The following is a 23,669-nucleotide window of genomic DNA, read 5'->3' on the forward strand; positions in this document are numbered from 1 at the left end:
AGGTTGAACAAATGGCAAAAAGACACACACTCCTAACCTGACTGCTTGTCTGCTCTGGTTTTCTTCACCTAAAGTGACTACAACATTCATGGCAACAGCTGATGGTAGCTATCAACTACTGGAAACTGATTTCCACTTGCTCAACTTGAATGCATAAAACTGTATTTGGTTCTCAGAAAATGTAGCTCTATAAATTCAAGATTAGCACACATACAAAAAAAAAAAAAACACAAAACGTAACTTACCAAAAAACAAATCCTGCAATCATCCTTCAGTATCCACGAAGACCACGAAGACGAAGATTGTGGCTTTACTTTTGCTTGGTAGAAGGAAGAAGTGCTTCCTTCGTGTTTACAACTGCAGGTGCTGATTGAAAAGAATCAAGCTCTTCGCATCTGCTCACGACTGCCCTTCCTCAAGGACTCAGCTACGTGGCACTCACACTGAATCTGAATTTCAAGAACCGAATTGGAATTGTGAGAACTGAAAGTTGACGGCCCAATTGACAGTGAGCATCAAATTTGATTTTCAAATTCAAAACATTACATTCAGCTTAAAGTTCATTAAAATTCAGTTTCAATCTAATAGATTCCAACTGTGATGACAATCAAATTACAACTCTTCAAGTTCGGCAAATCAAATTCGGTTTCTCGCAGCGTAAATTTGCGGACACTCGATTCCACGAGTCAGAAAACCTCAACAACACACGGCAGCTTCACAGTTAAATAGTTACAATATGTTTTATTAATCATCTTAGCTTCCTCCAAGGTATGTAAATATAAAAATTATTCAGAAATCATACCAAGACACACTTTCCCAACAGTAATTTCCACAACAGCGATGACAGATTTTAGGTGTTGCATTTTTCTACATGAACTACTTTTTTTTTTTTAACAATAAACTTAAAATTCTACATATGGCTCAGTGGTACAAATGACACATTATTTTTTTTTCTTTTAATTCACATAGTTCAATTATATGTAACAAGTTAAAGACTACAAGAATCAATGTTAAATCTCTTGTTATGGGACCACTAATATCACCTGGATGAAATCTGCAGTAGTATGAATAGTACAAGAAAAATGACAGAACGGCCAGCACTGTTGCCATGGGTCCCACTCTGGCGTCGGGGGCAGGACATCTCTAAGCGGCATGGTGAAGAGTGATGGGGGCATCCAGTCTGTGCTAGCAGTCTTCCTGCCTTCAGCGCAGACGTTCATAAACATCACTTCACAGCCCAGTGAGAAACCCACCTCGAACCTAGACAGCAAGACCACGTTAAACAACATTTCCGCTGCAAGCAAGAAAAACAAAGGATCGCTGGAGAAAGATTAACGTCATCTACCGTACGTACATGGAGGGACTTTTAGCTCCAGCCAGGAATGGAGTAGTAGGGTTAAGAGTGGAGGTGCGGTCTTGTGTTCATGTGAACGTTCATCTTCATCTCGTTGTCCAGGATTTGCACGAGCTGCTGCATGGAGGGCAGGTGACCCGACTCCAGCTTCGACCACACTGGTACATCTAGAAAAAGAGAATACCTCCTCTTAATTCACTAGACTTTCTTCCACTGCCTCTCAACTTTAAAAAAAAAAAACATTAAAGATTTTGTATCTTCTCGGTTAGAATGCAACATATCACTACAGGTGGTTGAAAACACTGCGACTACATGGAAATAAAACACCAATGACCAAAACATTTCCCTCATTTGCATTTGTAAAGCGATCGAAATCAAACTGAAGCCACAATCTCTGCGTCCAGTCAGTAAACCGATGCTGTGAATTAGTGACTCACCATTTAATGTGATTTCAAATGCTCCTGTTGACATTAACTGGTTTTCGATCATGTTACTGAGGAAGAACACCATCATGCAGGCATATATCTGAAAGAAGAATGAGAGAATTTTGAATAAGACGTTCTGCACAAAAACTATTTACCTACTTTTGTTTTTTTTGCCGTCAGTACTGTTCCCAAATGACAAAGAGGACAAAGACGTGCAGGATAATTGTGGAGCTTGACTGCAATGTTAACGTTGAAGTGACGGGAAACAGCTGCTGATGAGGTCGGCACAGTGAACGCACTGTAGTAAATACACAAATCCAGTCATTTCTATTCAGCTGTCTCTTGCATCACAGCAACACCTTACAATATGTTACCGTTGGCTACATTTGCTCAAACGATTTTTTACGCAAGTCACATCTCAGCAACCACAGTTAAGGTTTTATAGGAGTCTAACTGATACAGCAACAGACAAATACCATGAGCATGTTTTTACACACCGTTATCAGATTTTTTATTTGGTCCTAAAACAGATATCTGCTAGAATAACACACACTGCTTGGGCTGTATTCTTTACAGATAAGTTCACACTTTTGTTCACACAGATTAGACATTACTGCAGCAACATTTCTGTCACCAAGCACTGGTTAACCTCCTGACCTGTTTGGGTTTTGATAAAGGAGCAAACGAATAACTTAGTCACTTATGAACAGGTTTTCGGTGCCTGTGCTATACCTGTTTCTAGTGGCTTCCTCTCTACACTTTGCATTGTTGTGAGGATGTGTGATAAAGGGTCACCCTCTCACACAGAGCTGTCCTTATTGGTTAATGAGATTAGTGTAGCAAGATTACGCACCAGCAAATTACAGTCGCTGGTACAGTCAGTAAAACCGGATGTCTTTTCTCAAGGGTTTTGATTTACTGATAGAAGTCAAGATAGAAGGAATTTATTATTAAACCAAATAATTCCACAAATAGACCTCCTGCAGCTTTAGCACACACACACTGCTGGAGAGCTGACAACATCTTTATCTAGTCAGTGCACAGGTCTTCTGTCAATTATCTGTTTGCCAGAACACATCACTTATGAGCCTTGGGTTTTTGTTAAGACACAAGAATATCAGTTAGATCAGGAGTGTATGGCTGTACTCGCAAATATTTGATGTCTGAAGTCAATTGCCTTTCTCCCTCCGAGTTTTTAGAAGGTTTGTAACCCTTGGAATAGCAGATTCAAGCCAAACAATACTTAACACATCCTTAAACCTGTGAATGAGCACCAAGTTTTCAGAGCAGAAAGAGAGAAGAGACATTTTTTTGTTCAAATAGCTCCAGACTGCATTTGTGACTTTTTTTATTGAGAGTGTGTGAACTGATGAGCATGATGATGATGAAGCTGTACTAGTGTGGCTGTAACCAGCACAGGAAGCTGCTGTCTGGACCACAGTGGCGGAAAGCAGAACTTTTATGACTTCGGTGTACAGTACTGCGGTATTATCGCTTAAAAATGAGGTCTCCTCGTGAAAAACCGAGCGCACCTGCATTCACTAGAAAAGACTGCGTGTAGAATACATGTCGCTCAGTTTCATCTCGGACAAATCTGACATAAGAATGCCATAGGGTACACACCACAGTCACTAAGTGCAGCTACTGCAGTCTGCTATGTGTGACGTTTAGGGAGCATCAGTAAATCGTAGTGTCTATCGATAAGGAAATGTTCAGCAAGTCATATGTTCTGCCTTTGACCAGGTGGGAGGTGCAACAAAATGAGAAAGTGGGTTGCACCGGTCCTACCAGTGAAAAAGTTAATCTGCAGCCCTAAACATTGTTTTTTTTTTTTTCATTATTTATGCTGTGTGCTTTGAATTTGTACAGATCCTGTAAATACTTATGAAAGTTTGATGAACGGTTTTGAAATTTAGTTCTGGTCAGTCTTGATAATGTTAAATAAGATTATAATCAGAATATCCTCCAAAGGTAGAACATTTAGATTCCTGTGAATAGTTGTGCCTGATTCTAATTTCTGATTAAAAATAAAAGGTCATTTGCAGACTGCGTGTCCCCCCCACCAAAAATTTTCACCAGCCGCCACTGCTTGGTAGTGTGTTGGTGTGAGTGCACACACAACTGTGTTACAAACACAACCCGAGTACAATCCACCTCCCTCCATTTCTATATTCTATACATGCTTTTGTGTGATATCTACGATAGCCTGCAAAGCAAATGTGCAGCAGCAGCAGCAGCATACCGACAACCATGACTCCAGCCTCTAACACACTGTTACACATCAACATTACAGTGGAAACTCTCCTACTGGATCAAAGCTTCAAACCGTCTTTAATTCCAGGAAACCTTACCTTATTTCCCTGGCCCCACTCCCAGATGCCTGGGGCTTGCATACCAAAGAGGGCGAAAGGGTCCCTGCCGATAATAATCAGCCCAATCACCAGCAGTTTGAACACAGACAGGAAGGAAGCAATGTGTCTGAGGACAGAAAACAAAAAAAATGGCTTTTGAAACAGCTCCTAGATATGGTAACATGTCCAGAGTATCAAGAGATCAAAATAGAGATAAAATCCGTACACAGTTTGTCTCAGTCGACTAGGTTTAAGACGTCATTCTCAGGTGTTAAACTATGATTTTTAGAAAAGAAGATATATTCATGTTTACAATATCAGAATAAAATTCATCTTCACTCCTATTTTTCAAAATGACCAACAGGCCTTCATCCTACTTACGCCAGTGCTTTTCTCCCTTTTAAAATGTAACATGTGGAACAGGTTGAGCTACAACCCATCGGGGGACATATTTTTATTGGTCTAGTGACTGAGCAAGAGATAGACATCACAAGAAATCAAGTATAACACTGGCTGAAAAATTTGAAACTCTGGGTGTGATACTGCCTCCTGCCTTTAATGGAGTTAATCTCTGGTGTGTTCATAAAGAGTTCACCAGACGAGGACCTGAGAGACTCTGTCATGCAACTCCTTGGACTACACCTGGGACTGCCACACAAACCAGGCTCACACTGAGACTCCCACAGTGATGCAAATATAGCGTAATTCCCAAAGCAATGAGGATGAACAACAGGACTGACGTTTTTAGATAAAAATGGAACAATTACAGTTTAACTAGAGTTCAAATTATCATCAACAGTGCACAAAACAGAAACAGAAAAAAATTCCAGACTGAGGTGAGAAACATACTGAAGAGAAATATTTAATAGCTATATATTAGTCCTTGCAATGAAACTCATTCTGCTTTCTACCATCAGTCATTGAGTTGATTGTTTGTCTCTGAAGACGCCAGACAAGTTCACAGCTTCCAACAGTCAAGGCAACAACTTCAATTAAGATATTTTTCAAACAGAAGTCCTAAACTCAAAGACATTTAAGACATGATCGAAGCTGCATCCAGCAATCTTTATGAAATGTTGCTTCCCTAGACGAATAACAGCTATTCAAACAGTTGCTACGTAACACAACAGTGAAGGTAAAACCTGCTGCAGCACTACTGTTGTACAGCAGTATGTTTGAGCCTTCCTAATAAACTGGCAACTGAGTGTGCATCAATGTCATCATACTGCTAAATCCCTCAATAAATAAACTCAAATATTACAGTGTAAAGCATGTAATTATTTATCGTCATATACCACAGTAAATACCACGATGCGCCGTTGACCCAAACTTTGCCTCTTCAAAAGGGGCACACAATTTAATCTATGTCTGCTAAACCTTCAACTACCAAAGACCAGAGGGCAGAAAAGCCTGTGGATGAGAATTCCACTTCTTTGGTCAAATCACAGCTAATCCCAGGGAGATTTCAGGCTGCTTTAATAAAGCTGGTCATAATCCACTTGTAACAAAGCAGACAATCCCCCCCTCTCTCTCTTACCGATAGACGGGTATAGGAAGATAGTTCTCCCCTTCAATGCGGATGTCCGGGTACCGCTGGTACAAGGCCTGCGTGTACTCCTCAAACACCCGCTTGTACCCTCAGGAAATGCTGCGTGAAGACAAACACAATGTTAGGGAGACGTACACAGTGTACAGTCACAACACACAGCTTAGCCTTGACATCTGAATTCCAAATTTATCTGTGGACCATTTGCTTAAAAGGTGTGAAATTCCATTCAACAGGAACAAGTTACCTCACTTCAAGTCCAACAGCCTGTTTGAGTCTTAAGTTTGCTTCAGAGAAAGCAAAATTACATAGCAAATGCCCTGTTGTTGTTTATTGCAGTCGTATTTACTGACTTATGACACTGTATAATCATGTGACATCCCTGTTTGCAAAACACATTAAAGATGAACATGTAATTGTGTCAACAGTTTTAGCATCTAGCATGGGGCAATAGACCAGACTAAGCCCCGCTTCAAGTTTTCCCAGTTTCTATACATCTACAGCTGCTTGTATCTGGATTAAACAGCCACAGTATGCAAATACACAGAACTAGATGTCTGTGGCAATAGAAAAGCTACATCTTTAGCTCATCCTGTAACCAAATAATGGTAAACAAAGACATGTTTGCAGTCTACAGTGTAATGAGGCATAGCATTTAGGATGACTACAGACAAAATACAGTATTGTTTCCAATGTTTAGGCTGTCGGTGTTTGGAAAATACGCAACTGACATGTTTTAAGGCAGAGTTTTATATACAAAATAAATAAAGAAAAGCTATAATTTTCAAATTAAGACCCTCAAGAATGAAGTCTAATCATTGTGATGCATTCATATAACTTCAGTTGTAATGTGGGGGGCTGCAATCTCTTTCTGACAGGTGGAAAACTGCAAAATCCGGATAGAATTGAACTAGTTTAATGCGGGACACGAAGCAAATAAAACAATACATATAATTGCTTGTAGGCACAACACCAGACTAAACTACAAAACTAAATGCAAAGTGTTTAAACAATGTGGATAATATCGTTTGGATCTGAAATAATCCTGCACAACACAAAAGACACGTTAATCTAATTTACACGGCGGTCGGTTTGACAGCGGAAGTGAAGCCATGTTTTCGACGAAATGTTTTCGAAATCTGGCAAATACCACGAACTTCCAGGAAATGCTTTTTTTTTTCGATATGTGCTTTATAAAGAAATTCCTGATACATTTATAAGAGTTTCTTCCCCTGTGACATGTTAAATCGACCCACCGTCAGCTAGCTTGTTTTCGGCCTGTGACGCTGTTAGCCGGGGAGTTTAGCGTGCAATGACTCGCCAGATTTTTTCGCCCATTTGCTTACCAAATCTGAAACTTGAGAAGGGGTCCCGTCGCGAACTGCATCTTCATCTTCTTCACGCCGCTGCTGTCGCCAGACGTGGCGCAGCACAGCGAGAAAACCCCCAAGGCGAGGAGCGAAAACCGAAGCCACTTCATCGCCGTCCGTTCCGGGGTTAGTTTCCTCACTGGGGCGCAGAGAGGCAGGTTAATCTGTACATTTCCTCACTGGTTGGTCCCTCCTTTTCCTCTCGCTTCGATCTTGGATTTCAAACACTGCCGCCACCGCCTTCAGCGCCCCCTAGCGGTCTGGCGGTCCAACATTTCAAGTACCCCTGACTGCATTTGGCCGTTGTGTCCGTAAATGCAGAGTGGAAATGAGAGAAGAGGTGTGTTTGTTTTACATCACAGCCTCTCCCGTCACAAACACTACCACAATACACTGTTCACCCCGCCCCCATTAAGCTGTGCTGTAACCATCAGCTAGCGCTACACAAACAAACTACCCAATGACAAGACTGGAGGGGCGGAGAGGGGGCCAATCAGATTCCAGCAGGGGCCATGGCCCCTGTGGCCCCTCCCCTCCCTTAGCAGCCTTGCAGTTACAGTAACCATAGCAACCCGTAGAGTTGGGACCATAAGTTGGGACGCGGACGCTGTCGGTGGATCTTGTGGTACTGAGGTGCTACTGAGTGGTTACTGGTGGTTTCTCTGGACGTCTGGGCCGTCCTCGTATCTGCTGTCAGTCTGTCTTTAAGCCGCACTGACGGTCTGAGCGGTGAAACTCCAGAAATACAAAAAACAAACTGAGCTGCTCAACGATGGACGCTTCAGACGACAACAGAAGGCAGCAGAGGATGCAGTCAGCCGCCTCATTTAAGGCTTTTCTGTTGAAAAACAGCACAGAAAGCAACCTGAACATGTAAGTAACGCGTTTAAATCCGCTCTCACTGTGTTTTGCTGCTGCAGACTCATGTTTGTGGGCTTTGCTCAGTTGGTTGAAGCAGTTTCTGATTTGTAGTTAGACACAGAATGAGGGCTTCACAGATCAAACTGCTCTGAAGACTCTTTAGGCTCTAAAAGTCTAGTTCACATTTGACCAGTCCACAAAAACTGGATTTAGATCTGTACCTGTTCTATCATGGCTAAGCTGTGACAGAAGCAGTGACAGCTCGTTTTTACTGACAGAATAAAGATTTTGCAAATATGAGAGTGAGTTAGCTTTGCCTTCAAATGTCTAACATGCTTTTATGAAATGAAATGAAATGAATGAAATGAAAAAATACTTTATTTATCCCAGAAGGGAAATTCAACCCTGTAAAAGCTCACTTCTTTTTCCCCTTTTCTTCCTTTTCATTCAATACAACATACATTCCAAACAACAACAACAATCATTCAGTCAGTCAGATCTGTTCTCCAAGGTGATGGCCGCCTTTTTTATAGCAAAAAGTCTGGCAAAAAATGGAGAATCAGCAGCTCAGTCTCTTAGCCCTGCTCCAGACAGGCTGTTTCAGTGACTGTAGCTTGAAATCCAGCTGAGCTGCTGCTGCATTCGTCCTTTTTAAGAAGAATACCACATTGGCACTTCTCCCATGAAGGGATGGTCTTCCCTCATATTTTGTGGGTCTCTAGGTACAATGCTGGATTTGAACAGTGTAGCCCCTTAAAAGTGTCACTGAAATAGCACGTGTAATTTATTACAATTGTTTTCTTTCTGGTAACAAATCAATCATTTGAGGATGCTACATTTAACAAAAAAAATGTTCTGGACTTTTCAGCAAACTTAAGGCTGCTCTAAAAGTCAGGAATCCTGCTCCTGTGATGTACACAAAGTGATCTCTGTCATCAGTAATGGAGAGTTTATGTGGTTGAGGGTAAAACACACTCAATGGGCTGTTCCAATTCAGTCACAAAAAGCTGGATATGATGACAACCCATGTACTTCCACTGACACTGATGCTGCCTTGAATGGCACATCAGGTTCTCGTTGCTCCTACATCATATCATTCATGTTGGGCTTCACCAATGAATCAGAATGTGTAATGAAGCTCTATCTTTGCTCTGAATCTTTGCTACCACTTTTGTTTTTTCACACCTCTCGTGAGTTTTACAACAAATATTAATTACTGTCAGTCATAATAGAATAATATCAAGACATAAAAACCTAAACTTTCTAAGAAAAGTGCTGTGGTTTTATACACACACATATATATATGTATGTGCTGAAATGTATGAATAGCATGTCTGGGTGGATATGCACTAAAATAACCAATGGATAGTCCCATGCTCAGGAATCCTTACAGATGTGATTCTCTAATGTTCCAGCTATGACCACCTCACCCAGCTCCTGATGAAGGTGATGGATGAGCGTCCACACAATGCAGTGGATGTGATTGAGGATATGAGCCGTGATGTAAAGAGAGAATTATTTCAAGACACGCAAAGCACTCTGCGAGACCTTCCACAGACTACAGATGCTGAGCTGCTGGCTGAGCAGCAGTGCCTGCTGTTTTCTCGGCAAGAAGACACGGACCAGGAGGAGGAACTGGTACTGGCTAAATATACTCACATGTTAAATTTGACTTGGTGATTTGTAAGTTAAAAGACATATTGGCATTTTGATCCACATGTGGGACATTTGACATCTTATGAAGCCAGTTGAAGTTACACATCATATCATTTCTGCAGCATTTTATTGATGGCTTATGTGTGGCGGGTGCCAGAAACTACGATCAAATAGCACTGACTGCAGTCACTGAATGTATGAACAGAATTGTTTCCTTGTTCTTTGACCAGAAAGCTCCCGATTTATATTTTAAAATATTTTAGACAATTTCTTTTTTTTTATAGACAAACACAGTACAAGCTACTCACCTATATGTAGCGTCTGACCACTGGCGTTAGCACAAAGGAGTATGATTTCCTACAGCTATGTGCCACAGCAGACTCTCTGATAAACCTTCATGTCCACAAATAAATACCTAATACTCTCAGTTAAACATTGAACATTGAAAACTATCCATTAGAATTCTCTCTATGTGCCTTTTCACCTGAATATGTATGAAAACATTTATGTGAGTTGTCACTATGTAATGCTTTTATTGGTCTTCATCAGGCTGAAACACCTCTTCCAAATGTGAGTGAGATTGGTTTCTACCTGGAGCAGGCTGGAGTGGGACTGGGCAGAGAGGAGATGCAGCGCATCTTCCTTGCACTCAAACGGCTTGTTGAAACCCAGGCACTGCCACGCTGCCGACTGTGGGGCAAGATTCTGGGAACAGGCAGCAACTATATTGTTGCTGAAGCTGAGTACAGAGAGGGGGAGGAAGATGAAGAGCAGATCACTGATGAAGCACCTGAAGAAGAGGGTAGGGAGGCTGAGACTCAGGATAGTGAGGTGAGGAAGTAAACATGCTCAGTGTACCAGATAATCTTTACTTCCTTGCAAATTGTGGAAGGGAACTTTGAGCTGCAAGGAGAACCAGGCCTCTAAAGGAGTCAAGTGTTCCTGTTTAAAAATATATTTACAGCATGTTTAATATATCATATTTGATGAAGAATCACACTCTTCACATCTGCTCTTACTCTACACTTCCTCCATGTGTTCTCAACATTTATCTCTGTAAATTTCAGCTGCATTAATTCCATCCATTCAAGAACCACTGTACTGCTCTCACACTTCCTCCTTAACATACGTACTGTTCATTCTTCTTTCAGTGCATCCTTTGATCCTTTGATTATTCCTCTGTCAGTCCATTTCTAATAAAATAAATTAGATTATTTGGGGAATCTATCTTTCTTGGAACCACATGTACATGCACTGTACTAACCAGATTACTAAAAATCAAGAGTATACACGCAACAAATCCGTTACCAGATTTCCAGATTGGCTTATCCATTCTAGCTTTACAATGATGAATGATGCTTTTTCTTGTCTTTTTTTGGCAGAGACACCAAGGTCCTCCTAGTGGCACTGTCCAGCCTTACTGCTTTTTTGTGTGCCTGTGTTTGAGCAAAATGACAGCACAAAAAGACTAAAGCCAGTGTTACACTTTTAATGCAACTCAGCAAGTGTGCGAGGGTCCACATGATATAAATTTTGTCCATGGGAGCCCTCACAGGCCCCTCAGCACACATCCACATGCAGCCCAAAAGTATGTGTCCCACACAGCAGCGATGCTACCAGAGCAACACTGTGCATGCTGGAGAGTAGTGCATATGTGCAGAATACGTAAATAGGACCTACTGCTCATGTATGCAGCAGTCTTCAAAATGGACTCCTGCAACTGAAAAACTAGCATAATAAGTATAATAACAGCTACATGTCCATGGATGTACACATCCACATCAGCCTTAGAGTATAATCAGAGTTCCTCTGAAAAACATAAAGTGTCTGAATCTTGGCAGCTTGTTCCTCACTTGTGGTGATCAGGGGAAGATGGTCCACCTGCAGGCCTGAAGGTCGCTGACCTCTGATGACCTAAAACTATAATGAGAAAGAAACCGTTGCCTCTGCCAGTAAATCCCTGGACATGGTGCACTTCTGGGAACTTATTAAAGATCCATTTGTTAAAATGTACAATGAGTGTTTGAGTAATATAATAATATTCCAGGAAGCTGATTTGTTTTACTCATTTCAAAACCTGTTCTCATCCTTATTTTATTTAATTGCTTTTCTGAGCTTCTCTCCCTTATTATGTCAAGGAAGAGAAGTAAAATGAAATGTCTGGTAGTCATTTATCTGGTCTTCTGGTGCCTTTGTTTTCAGATGGATCCACCTCCTCAGTCAACCTATAAACCCCCGCTAATGGTACCACAGGAGGCCATTGGAACAGGTGCAAACAAGTTTGTTTACTATGTGTGCAACGAGCCTGGTCTTCCCTGGGTAAAGCTTCCTTCAGTTAGTCCAGCACAGATCACCGTTGCTCGGCAGATCCGTAAATTCTTCACTGGTAGGCTAGACACTCCAGTTGTAAGCTACCCGCCTTTCCCTGGGAATGAAGCCAACTATTTGAGAGCACAGATCGCTCGGATCTCTGCCGGCACACAGGTAAGCCCTCTGGGTTTCTATCAGGCTCGGGAGGAAGAAGGTGATGAGGAAGATGAGGCACCTCAGGACAGCTACGAAGTGAATCCTGACTTTGAGGGCATTCCTGTCACTGAAATGGCTGAGTCCTTGTCTTTTTGGGTGCATCATGTTCAACACATTCTGCAGCAGGTACAAGTCTGATCAGAGCAGGTACATGGACATTTTGTTGGCTTCTGTACGTATATGTGTGTAGTAAATGTGGGAAAATGAACTTCAGGGCCGCTGTACTTGGGTGAACCTGGCTGTGAAACCTGAGGAGGAATCCTATGAGGAAGGAGAGGCTGATGAGAAAGAAGAGGAGCCTGATGAGCCTGAGCCAGAAGTTGGACCCCCACTGCTCACCCCCCTCTCCGAAGATGCAGGTCAGTCTCTGACTTTGTATATTTTCCAGCCAAACCAGTAGGACGCTTAAAGCATAACCGAGAATGTAATTTTCCCTGGGGATAGAGAGACTAGTGTTTGCACCTTTTAACCTTAAACATTTCAAATCTGAAATCCCCCTCAGTCTGATTTACACAATAAAATCTCTGTGCCCTCTGACTGTCCAGTGCTGATACTGTCATTAAGATTTTAGAATTAAACAGCAGTCAAAGGTAAAGCAGTTAAGGTATTTTCAGGGGGTTTGCAATTAACACTGTGTCTTCTGCACATGTACATCAATATAACAGGGAACTCAGATACTAGTGAAATCAGCTGCTTTGGGTTTCCCCCCCCATGTTGTTTCTGAGGTTACAATGGTTTTATAGCAAGGAAGTTTATCAAAGACCAACCGTCATGAATTCAGACAGCATAGTGACAGTAATAGAACAATTTACATGCAACACTATCACCAAAACTCCAAATGTAGAAACTTTGTAAAAGCAAATTTTGTGGCAGAGCTGGTTCACTAATTTCCACTGGATTTCCCTGTTGGTTTTTAATGCTGTGCTACTGTATTGATGGTCTGTATCTCTTCAATAAATATGAACACTTTCCAGTGTAAGGCTCACAGGCCTCACATGGACTCATTTTCCTACAATCCTCCATTTTTCACAGCTCTACCTAAACTCCACCCATGGACACAACAGCTCTGCCATAAGTTCAGCTCTTACACGATTTCTACATTTTCATGTCTTGTTGACTTTGTTCAAAAGGTGATGATTGTACCTAACACTTCCTGTGAAAGTCATAGTGGTGATATTTGAAAGTGTTCCTAATAGTTTGTCCAACCCATCATCACACGTGCGTATGTTAAGGAGTATATGTGTGCTATAACCATACCTACGTCCTTGAATGAATTTTGATATCTGTGTCTCTCAGAAATGTTCGGCACCCCTCCCTGGAGCTCTAGGCTGTCCTCTACTCTCACCCCACAGCATGCAGTGGCTGTGTTGCGCTCAAACCTCTGGCCAGGGGCATTTGCATATGCTTGTGGAAAGTAAGTGAAACAATCAGAGCAGGCTGACTGCTTAGTTTGACTTCTCACGGAATCCTGCTGTGCATTTCACAAACAACCACATGCTGTCTCCTAATTCAGGAAGTTTGAAAACATATATGTTGGATGGGGTATGAAGTATGCAGGAGAAGGGTACAGCCCACCTGTACCCCCACTACCACAGAAAGAATATCTCAGCGGAGCAAACGTCACAGAGACCCTGGACCCATCGCTGGAGGAGGAGCAGGTGCTGCAAGAAGCTTTAGAGGAGCAGCAAGCTGCCCAGGAGGAGATGGAGGAGACAGAGGACGAGGAGGAGGAAGATGATGACTGAGAAAGCAGTTAGATAATTTACATTTAAATTTAAATAGTATTTATTTGTAAGTCTGTGGCCAAATAAACCGGTTTACTCAGCAACATGGCTTGATGCTATAACTCAGGAAAATACTATTCATTATTGGAAAAGGGCAGAATTCTGGCAATGGGGTCTGCCGGAATATGCACCCCCCTCTATTTCTGACCCCAGAGGACTTAAAGCCACCAGATTCACAACATTTATTGATGATCATGGTCTGAGCATAATCTGAAAAGTTAGAAATGCTGGGACCAACAGAGACAGATTTACTGGGGGGGTGCATATTCCGGCAGACCGCATTGCATGCATCTTTTTTTCATTTTCATCTACAGGTGAAATAAATAATAAAATACACAATTTAAGATGTACATAATGGGATGAATTTTCTCCGTGTGTTGTTCTGAGACAACTGAGCAAATTCAATATTCCGATGGGGACTTGAAATGTGGATTTCATTTAGAGTGAATATTTTCTTCCACGTTATCAGAAGGATCTAGAATGTCACCCTCAAACATTCAGTTATACTGTAAGTTTTACAGACGGTGAGTTTTGCAGACTGTGGGTTCAACAGTTACGCAACATAGACGAGGACGACACCAGAGAGATGATGTTAATGTGATGGCGATGGAGTGAAACAGATAAAGGAGACAGAGACATGCTGCTTGTTGGCTTACAGACTACAACATTATAAAATAAAGAATACAATTACCTACAAGAGTAACTTTAAATACAAAGAGAACACTGTGACTGGATAGAAAGGATTTTGCAGGTAAGTTGAAGTTTCCAGAAAGTCCCAAATTTACTGCAATTTGTTGTATTGAGACATTTTGGCTGGCATTTTGAACTCCGAAAAAAACAGCATTGGGTTCAAGGTTGCTTTCAAATAAAATACTCAATGTCTATCACGTGGCAGCACACAGCACGCTAGTGGAGCTGCTACTTTTTGTTGGTGAACTTGGTAAATGCGCTTGTACATCCATCCATTATCTATGCGCCACTTAATTCTCACTAGGGTCCCAGGGGGCCTGGAGTCTATCCCAGCTAACTCAGGGTGAAGGCAGGGGACACCTTGGACAGGTCACCAGTCTATCACAGGGCTACACTTAGAGACAGACAACCAAGCACACTCACATTCACACCTACGAACAATTTAGAATCACCAATTAACCTCAACATGTTTTTGGACCGGACCTGTCCTGTAGTTTGATTCACAAGAACTGAATTAGAATTTGGAAAAAGGATCTAAAACTGAATTCAATTTCAAATTGTGGAATAAAAATATTTATTTACAATTATCCAAGCAGAGCAGTTTAAAGTTAGTTACAAATATTCAGCCCATAGCTAAATCAAGTAGTCACACATGCACCTAATCTCCCCCCAAACCAACTGTGAACATTAAAGCTGTACACAACTGGTGTACTAGTGACAAAAAACATTCACAGACCTTTACAATCCGAGTGTATCAGTATTTTTTGTTCAAATCGTGAACCCTATTCAATATCCTAACAAATGACGTGCGTTTTCACCTCATGTGTCACTGGTTTACAACCTAAGGGCTTTTATATAGGGCTTAGCTGTATCACTTTTTGGGGCAGATGTGTTCTCCATCCAACTTGTACCTGAAATTTTACCCCCCATGATCAAATGTTTCAGTTAAATGAATCGTTTGTCTGCATTACAGATGGAAGTCTTCCTACCTCCATCTGTTGTGCAGGCAAGAGATTATCTTGCATTCTCAGTCGTGACGTCAAGTCAGATCCATAAAGTGCTTACTCAGTTTTAATGTCACACAAGACTGATGACATTTCTTAGTGTTAAAATACATTTATTTAATACAGAAAGGTCAAAACAATAAAACAGACAAGACTTTCATTAAAACAGTTTGCTCTTCTGGGTGGGTTTTTGGGCTCGTTTCAGTGGTTCAGTCTCGCCATTCGCTCCTGATCCACAGCAGACTGCAAAGCCAGAACTGTGTCTGTGGATGGCAAATCAGTGCATGTAAAGTACACTCACAGAATTTGGTTCTTCAGGACTAGTTGAGCACAAATTTAAAATTGACAGAACAACAATGTGTCTGGATGCAATTATATGTTTGGATAACAATCAGGTTTTCCCACAAATGCAAAAGCTACCATTATCTAGCGTGGATGGCTTTAAACAGAAGCTGTGTAATGCTCAACAACACAATCGAAAAAGGCTAAATTAAATTAAGCATACCACTTAACATTTAATTAAAGTAGTAGTTTGTACAAACCCAGTAACTTCCGGGAATGATCCATCAGGTCGGGAAGCCCTGCCTCGATGTTGTACGAGATTTGGTCCATTCCATTTACAAGTTCACCTGCCCTCTTCGGAACAACAGATAAAAAAATAAAATGTGTGAGAATACACAAAACCACTTAGAAATGGCATCATGACTTGTATGTAGAAAAAGCTCTACCTTCAGCTCAGCATAAACTTTCTCCTCCAGCTCTGCCACCTGAGATATGGCGTCATACACACTGGTATCCACAACAGATTCCTGCACCACAAAGAAGTGATGCACACAATTTTAACAGTTATACATGGGATATAATGTTCAGTAATTGCAATTTTGGACAGATGCTGTGCAAGCTTACCTCTTCTGAGGAGCTGTTTACAGGCTCTTGTGCCTTTGCGGCCCTGCTGGCTTTGGAATTGCCCTTCAGTTCCTTCACTCTGCCAAAGAGTAGAAAACATTCTACGTTTTATTGTCACAGACATCATAGTCATTTCACAAATCAACATTTTCCAAAAAGAAATCAAAACATTTGCCATCAAGTTAAAGCTTAATGTGTACCTGTCAGCGTAACGTAGTGTGTTCATTGTATATTCACATGAAGTCATGCCTGGAGACACCATAGCAATCTATGCAGGAAGATTAAAAAAACAAAAACGGCACTCATTCTGTATTCAGCTACATGTACATACATCTGGGTTTGCATTTGCCTGGTGGTGGTCATCAGCATCATCCGCAATGATGTAATCAGACCACAACACACCATATGCCGGACAGAGTAGCCACATTTGGTGGTTTAACATACCATGCAGGTCCTGGACTTCTCTCCAATGAAGGAATCCCTGAGGACTTTGGTCAAAGTGCTCATCCGGAAAGGAATGTGATCACTGTTCATTCCCAGTGACCGAATACACTCCTGCAGGACAAAAGAGTGGACACACAGGTGTGTTAAGTGTCATTTAAAAATCCTCAGGGCTTAAAGCAAACATGTTTCGCGCACAGTCTAATTCCTGATTTTTCTGGGTTTCTAAATCATAATCGTAGGCTGCGAGGCCAGACGGATAAAGATAAAGGCTGAGGCACGTATCGCGACCCATTGTAGAGAGACGAGGACACCAAATCGAATCGTTTCTAAATGTGAATTCTCATCTAAAATAAAAATGCATCACAAATTCACTGTTTCAGGTGGAAAACACGGTTTGATAATTGCATCCAAGTCCAACTTCCAAGATATCCAATCTTATCTTTCAAACTTTTCATTCCTTCATTGGAATCTAAACAGTGTGAGCCACATAACAGGTCTTTCCTGCTGTCAAAGGGTTTCCAAGTTAGTGCAAAAGACCACGACAAAGATATGAAAACAAAACAAAAGGTCTTTTCATTGCAGTGATTTTTTTCAAAACAACCGTATGCATTATTGAGCTGACACTTGTAAGCAAAAGTTTGTTTTTTCAATAAAAACACGTCGACCTGTAATTATTATTAATATTAGTATTTCTGAACCTGAAATGGCCTCGGAGCAGACTTCTGGCACAGTGTCAGAGAACTTTGAATCATTCAATCCCTAAAGATGCTGCACATGGATACTCAATATTTGGATAGTATTAGGAACATCGAAAGAGATAAAGTTAAGCAATTTGAACATTATTTTTTAAAGATTCCATTGAAAGAGCCACAACTCCTTTATCTGCACACTAGCTTAGGTGCAAGAGAGAAAATGAACTATTGGCATCTTTGCAGCCGCTGCTGTTATCCATCAATTGTCAGCATGCCTCCACATCAGCCGTAGTCTACCTTGAGAGCCAGGAGGCTACGGTTGATCTCGGCGGTCTCAACCAAAGTGCTGCGGTCATTGCTGCTGACATCTGTGCCGCGCTCATTGCCAGCCAAATCGACCAATGAAAATTTGCCATACAGCGTGCTAGCGCGGTCGCTGCGCCGCAGCACAATCTGGAGGATTGCATGAGAGCGAGAGGAGTTGGCATTGGCCGAGGTCTGGCCTGATGTCCTGCAGAGACAGTAAAAAAACAAAAAATAAGTATCAGAAATAGAAAAAAAGAAAAAAACTATTATCCGATTCATAAAAGCTCTCGTTCATGGCATGTCGTTTTAACTGCTAACAGTTAAAACATGAATACTGTTTTGTTGAACAAGAAACACTTGAAATGCTTCACTAAAACCAAGAAGTATTTTACGATTTTAGTTTTGGGTTGCTTTGTTAAAATAACTCATGATTACATTAGTGTTCTTTCAGTCAGCACATTGTTCAGACAGAGCAAATAAACTCAAAGAGGCATGAACAATGAGATTTCAGGTCCTAAGTACCTGCATGCGCTGCCCATCTCTATCATCTTGATGACCTCTTCTGCTGTAGACACATAGACCTCCTCCAGGCCAACCACCTGAACCTGCTGCCGGTCATCCTCCAAAACACGGAGCTTGGCCTTCTTATTCAGCAGGTCATAAACCTAAATAATTAAAGTATATTATTAAGATACCCTGAGCAATCAGATTTTTCAGTCGAGTGTTTCTAAATGTATTCACAGAGAAGACTTCTTTGTTACCTTGCCATTGTAAATCTCAAAGAAGCTGACGTATGCAGACAGGTCCAGATGAGCATATCTCCTGTGGTTGAGGAAGGTGAAAACATCTTGGGCTAGAAAGGGAAAGAATCGGAAATAAATCCAGACGTAGTCGTCATTTAAAAGGCCAGTTTAATAAATCCCAAATGTTCTGTGGTTTCACAATTCTGTTTGAACGAGCATAAATCGGGCAGATAAAAACAGAGTGAAAAATTGCTTTTGATTGATTCCCACTTTGGATACTGGGGATGATTGTGGTCTTACCTGCAAAGGCGTACACCCCTTTAGCGCTGTTCTGCTGCCTCCCTGTGAAATCACCTCCCATTGTCTAGAAAAAAAAAAAAAAGTGCGTAAATAAATTCTACATTTGGAAAATTCTGCTTCAAGACAACTCAGTCACTCACAGCGAGCGGACACTTACATGAGTCTTACCACTTCCAGTCTGGCCATAAGCAAAACATGTGGCCATTGCACCTTCGAAAATAGACTGCACCAAAGGTTTGGCTGTAAACCTAAGGAAAAAAGTAAACACATGTCATAAATGTAAGTGTTTCTAAACCAAAAAAAAAAGAAAAGAATAACGGCAACATGCATATAAACTACATGTTAAGTTTCCAGCTCTGAACTGATCGATATTCCAGAAATAACAACCAACACTGTCCTGTACACCACATTACTGCTTGTGGGAAAAAAACAACCCTACAGGATGACAAATTGAGAGCTTTTAAATTACATTCACAGGGTAATGTGTACCACAAGAAGAACATTTCAGTAACGAATCTAATCAAGCTTTTACACTTTTCCTTGAGAAAAACCACAATCAGACACATTTTGTGCCAAATAAAGGAGCAAATATGGAACTTACTTGTAAACCAGGTCATTGGTGGCGGTCTCGTCAAAGGAGTAGTCAAAGTGGAAGACTTGGTTGTCCAAGTACTTGGTGAGGTCCACCTTGTGTTTGGGTTCATGGACCATTAATGCACCTTTCCCAGGTACAGTCACCACATCGATCTCCTTCCTGTTAACCTCTGAAATACACAAAAAATATCAAAGTCAATGAGGAAAAAAAAAAAACGTAACAGCTAGTATTTTTTCATGAATTACTTCATGATATCAGAAGATACTGTTAATGCATGCACACGTCATTTCTACCTACCTTGCTTGTTAAGGGGCCGCTTACGAACACACACACAAATCCTGTGAGGCTCAATCTGTAAAAAAAAAAAAAACAAGATGTGCAAAACAGGGAGTGAGCAACAAACAGTGCAACCAACACACAGCTTCACACCTGGCACATGGTTCCAGAGTCTAAACCTTACCAGGTCACAAGCCGATATGGGGGTTATTTCCAATGTCTCTCTGAAGTCTTGGATCATCTCGTAGAACTTCTGGTTTGGTCGAGAAGCCTCTCCAAACTAAATGAGAAAGGAAGCAAAAGGAACGTCAATGAAATATGAGGAGTAACTTTGATCGTGACTAAAAGAAGGAATGGATAAAAACAGCAGAATGCATAGATAAACTACCACCTTTCCCCTCTTGGTCTGCACATCGGGGGGCTTTACGACACAAGACAGCCTTTTGTTGCCTTTGTTGATTTCCTGGGGAGCCACGGACTTTCTTCTGCCTGACGTGTGAAGAAATGATGCACATTTTTGTATTTAACATATCAAAACATTAGATACTAATGCATGCACCAACATGTAGAACTGTTTCTCTGTCTATATTAAGATCCAAGAAACCCATTGGATTCATGCAATATGCTGACGTAAATATGGTTGCTAACCTTTGATTGAAGATGAAGGTACTCTCTCGGGTTCATCATTTTCTTTAATGCTGTCACGGACTATCGGCAACAGTGGTGCTAGTTTGGAATCATTCTTTCTACGCTGCTGATTAGGAATGGCTGGATGAGGAAGGAGAACGCAGGGAGTTCATGAAAATGACACATTTCAAAAATGCTAAAAAGTAATAAAAAAAAATAAATTGAAGTACACATGTGAAATACCAGAACATTTACGTCTACTGTTTTAACATTATCACTGTGTGATGCAACTGTGTACAACATGAATGGGCAGGACTCAGTTGCTTGTGACTAAGAACAATAACACAATGTTAAATTAACCAAATATTTCTATTTCAAACATCATTACCAACCAGAGTTTGTGAGAACTGATGATGGGGGATCACAATGGACTGCTTCTGGGTTTGCCATCGTAGACTCTATGGTTGGTTCTGGCACCGAAACAGGGGCAGGGACCTGGAACAAGCACGTCTGCCGGGCCTGAGACCGAGTGGCAACTGAAAGCAAGACAAATCCGAGACAAACTGTAAGAACATGACTGTCTGTGTCCTTAAGTAACTATTGTTATGAATTACTAACATTAATCTTTCTGACATTAAATGTCATTTAAACCTTGGTACAGCAACTGTACAAAGGCAGCAGTCTTCCAAATCACAGTGCCAAAAGATAAAACAAACCTTTTAAGACAGAGGTGTCCAATCCTGGTCCTTGAGGGCCGCAATCCTGCATGTTTTAGATGTTTCCCTCTTCTAACACACCTGATTCAAATGATTAGCTCATCATCAAGCTCCGCAGAAGCCTGATAACGATCCTGATCATTTGAATCAGGTGTGTTGGAAGAAGGAAACATCTAAAACATGCAGGATTGCGGGCCTCGAGGATCAGGATTGGACACCCCTGTTTTAAGGGATCCCAAGATTCAGAGCAGTGAATTGGAGTGATTAACACCCGTGTAGTAAAAGTTAAAGCTCAAGCACTTCAGGAATTAAATATTTGATTACATTTGACGATAAAAAATAAATCTGACACAACATTGGAGTCAGTTCTAAGAAAACATAAAAGGAGTGCATTATCTGAGCAGGGTCCATTATCTCCTAAATGAATAAAACATTCCAGCACAAATGTAGTGTATAATTTACCAGGGATGATACTCAGCACTCCTTTTGTCTTTCCTTTATCAGTACTTAGGAATTAATAGAAAAAATATAGACCGTCCTCCATACCCAGAATAGCCCAAAATGTGTTGATTTACACCCGTGTCTTATCTATGCAGATGATTTTGTGAGTATCTGACCAGATGTCTAGTGATAATTTGCACTTGCACCCTGAGTGACTGGAAAACAGGATTAATTTGGGTTAGAGAGGAACATGCAAGTCTTGCCGACCTGACTCTTCAGCCTTTGCGAGCGTTGTAGAATTAGTAGAGGCTTTTGGAGGGAAACAAGATATGAGAAGATTATAATGAACATAGCCATCTCCAGGACCAATAGTCAACTTTGTGCACTTACAGGAAAGAGGGGCAGGAATCCTGGATGATCGCAGTCGTCCCTCATACTTCTACAGAAGAGACAAACATAAAGAAAATGAGAAATAGCTTAATCCTTCTGTTATTTAGGTGCCTTGTGAGAAGCATAGTTATGCGTATTGTTACGATGGCCTCACTCTGTATACAAATACTCAAAGGAAATCAGTCTAAACCTTTTTTTTTTGGTATATTATAGAGGAAAGTTGTGCTAAACTCATAGGACGGCAACATAATAATCTATAACATTCAATTTTGAATAATATTCCTTTGTCATTTGCAAAATTATTATAATGTTGTAAGATAAAACAAACAAGGAAGTGGGTCTGACAAGGTTGTCCGTTTATGACTTTGAAATTGAAAAATTGCAAAGTGAAAAAGCTCCACCTGCTGACACTGACAGCAAGGTGCCTCATTTCCTTCTTAGGTGAGATGATCAGGCGACACTCACCTTGTCTGCAGCAGGTGTGGGGGAGCCAGTAGCTGCGTTGGTGACTGCGTTTATATGGTCCAAAAGCTCTGGATTGAGTGTACACAAATCGCTCACTTCAACCTAAAAAACACAAACACACCCAGTCAATGCAGTTAACTTAGATGAACTTGCTTCAAACCTGAATCAGTGAGACTGGATCATAATGGACGTTAAGAAATGGCTGCTTTTTATGATCACAAATGTCTTGTCTGTGTTTAAGATAGCACTGACCTCCTTTCCTCTGCAGATTTTCCTCTCATGCCACTCCACCATAACCGTGGACTTGACGGTATCAACGGATTTCACCGTGGCTAAATGCACACGACCTGGTTCACACACACACACACAAAACGGCACAGCAGAGTCAACCTAACGACGCCCAGGAATTGTTTTTACAAAGTTTTAAACCAGAATAGTAACTCACCATCACTGCGACTTATCTGTACGGAAAGTCCAACGAGAAGTCTTGACAGGCCACTCTCCATTTCTGCGCTGCACAGAAGAAACCAAAAACCCGAGCAACGTTAGCTGTCAACAAGCTAAATCGCTATCTAGCAAAAACGTCGAGGTCGTTGCACAACTCTATCGTCGATAAATAGACTTATAAATAATCAAACTTCCATCGTACAAGTCTTTTTTGTTTGTTTACGCTCCTTTTCTGTCACTGACTGAAGGTAAAAAATCTAACTTGCCAACGTGCCAAATTCAACAGCGCCCAAGATTTGAACTGGAGTTGTTTCCGAGTGTCTACGAATCTGATTGGTCCCCGTCTTATGACGCGCAGCGTTCTTCTTCTACGGCTTCATTACGGCAAATTAAAACTGAGCTCATAGCGCCACCGCCTGGATCACAGTTGGAAACCACCGGCAACAGTAAAGAGACAGTAACAAGTAGGCCACCATAAATCATTTTGAGATGGCGTTATGTGACATTACACAACGATTTGTATTTTTTATTTTTTTTCAGAGAGAAGCAAACCCTTCAGTATGACACTGCGATACCATCGTCACCATTTTTCAGAATGCAAAACCACACAATGAGCTCATAGTGATACAAGCAGGACGAAGACTTCACACCAGTATGGAGACTTTTACACTTCCCACAGTTTATTTATTCACCTTTGACACTGTAATTCCCAATGCCTATGGTGCAGGAGAAACAGTAATCGGGCATCAAACTA

The 23,669-nt window shown here is 41.2% G+C and overlaps 3 protein-coding genes across 4 annotated transcripts; 1 reads left to right on the forward strand and 2 right to left on the reverse strand.

Moving 5' to 3' along the window:
* Positions 1 to 714: 714 nt before the first annotated feature.
* Positions 715 to 7,204, reverse strand: selenot1a (selenoprotein T, 1a). Its single transcript, XM_008292529.1, is given in 6 exon segments — positions 715 to 1,260; positions 1,355 to 1,521; positions 1,792 to 1,879; positions 4,131 to 4,257; positions 5,668 to 5,778; positions 7,023 to 7,204. Coding segments are annotated over 5 exon segments (585 nt in total). The 5' UTR covers positions 7,157 to 7,204; the 3' UTR covers positions 715 to 1,260; positions 1,355 to 1,396.
* A 650-nt stretch (positions 7,205 to 7,854) lies between these two features.
* rsph4a (radial spoke head component 4A) lies at positions 7,855 to 13,917 on the forward strand. The gene is made up of 7 exons (XM_008292528.1): positions 7,855 to 7,919; positions 9,323 to 9,545; positions 10,113 to 10,394; positions 11,766 to 12,215; positions 12,304 to 12,448; positions 13,386 to 13,503; positions 13,603 to 13,917. Exons 1-7 carry the CDS (start codon positions 7,855 to 7,857, stop codon positions 13,832 to 13,834), a joined length of 1,515 nt encoding a protein of 504 aa, XP_008290750.1. The 3' UTR covers positions 13,835 to 13,917.
* A 1,746-nt stretch (positions 13,918 to 15,663) lies between these two features.
* kif2c (kinesin family member 2C) lies at positions 15,664 to 23,210 on the reverse strand. 2 transcript variants are annotated; one of them, XM_008292526.1, is made up of 22 exons: positions 22,914 to 23,210; positions 22,721 to 22,815; positions 22,469 to 22,570; positions 22,004 to 22,052; positions 21,881 to 21,922; positions 20,849 to 20,992; positions 20,478 to 20,597; positions 20,221 to 20,318; positions 20,014 to 20,109; positions 19,851 to 19,905; positions 19,560 to 19,722; positions 19,116 to 19,206; positions 18,959 to 19,022; positions 18,677 to 18,768; positions 18,438 to 18,580; positions 17,907 to 18,120; positions 16,918 to 17,028; positions 16,674 to 16,741; positions 16,474 to 16,552; positions 16,296 to 16,376; positions 16,110 to 16,203; positions 15,664 to 15,830 (listed from the first exon to the last, which is right to left on the reverse strand). In XM_008292526.1, the coding sequence occupies exons 1-22, from the start codon at positions 22,972 to 22,974 to the stop codon at positions 15,769 to 15,771; spliced, it is 2,124 nt and encodes a 707-aa protein (XP_008290748.1). In that variant the 5' UTR covers positions 22,975 to 23,210; the 3' UTR covers positions 15,664 to 15,768. The 2 variants fall into 2 exon arrangements, with proteins under 2 accessions (XP_008290748.1, XP_008290749.1); XM_008292527.1 differs by lacking the exon at positions 21,881 to 21,922.
* Positions 23,211 to 23,669: the final 459 nt, after the last annotated feature.

The sequence above is a fragment of the Stegastes partitus genome, unplaced genomic scaffold (genome assembly GCF_000690725.1).
Source record: "Stegastes partitus isolate 25-593 unplaced genomic scaffold, Stegastes_partitus-1.0.2 Scaffold815, whole genome shotgun sequence".
Lineage (NCBI taxonomy): Eukaryota > Metazoa > Chordata > Actinopteri > Pomacentridae > Stegastes > Stegastes partitus.

What these genes read in the sequence shown, in the direction of transcription:
- rsph4a (XM_008292528.1), top strand. Translation starts at nt 7,855, where the DNA reads ATGCAGTCAGCCGCCTCATTTAAGGCTTTTCTGTTGAAAAACAGCACA. An exon ending in CTGAGACTCAGGATAGTGAG is followed by an intron (nt 10,395 to 11,765) that starts GTGAGGAAGTAA and finishes CTTTGTTTTCAG; the next exon opens with ATGGATCCACCTCCTCAGTC. An exon ending in TTTGCATATGCTTGTGGAAA is followed by an intron (nt 13,504 to 13,602) that starts GTAAGTGAAACA and finishes CTCCTAATTCAG; the next exon opens with GAAGTTTGAAAACATATATG.
- kif2c (XM_008292526.1), bottom strand. Translation starts at nt 22,974, where the DNA reads ATGGAGAGTGGCCTGTCAAGACTTCTCGTTGGACTTTCCGTACAGATA. An exon ending in ACCTTCATCTTCAATCAAAG is followed by an intron (nt 20,319 to 20,477) that starts GTTAGCAACCAT and finishes TTCACACGTCAG; the next exon opens with GCAGAAGAAAGTCCGTGGCT. An exon ending in GAGATGGGCAGCGCATGCAG is followed by an intron (nt 18,121 to 18,437) that starts GTACTTAGGACC and finishes CTGTCTCTGCAG; the next exon opens with GACATCAGGCCAGACCTCGG.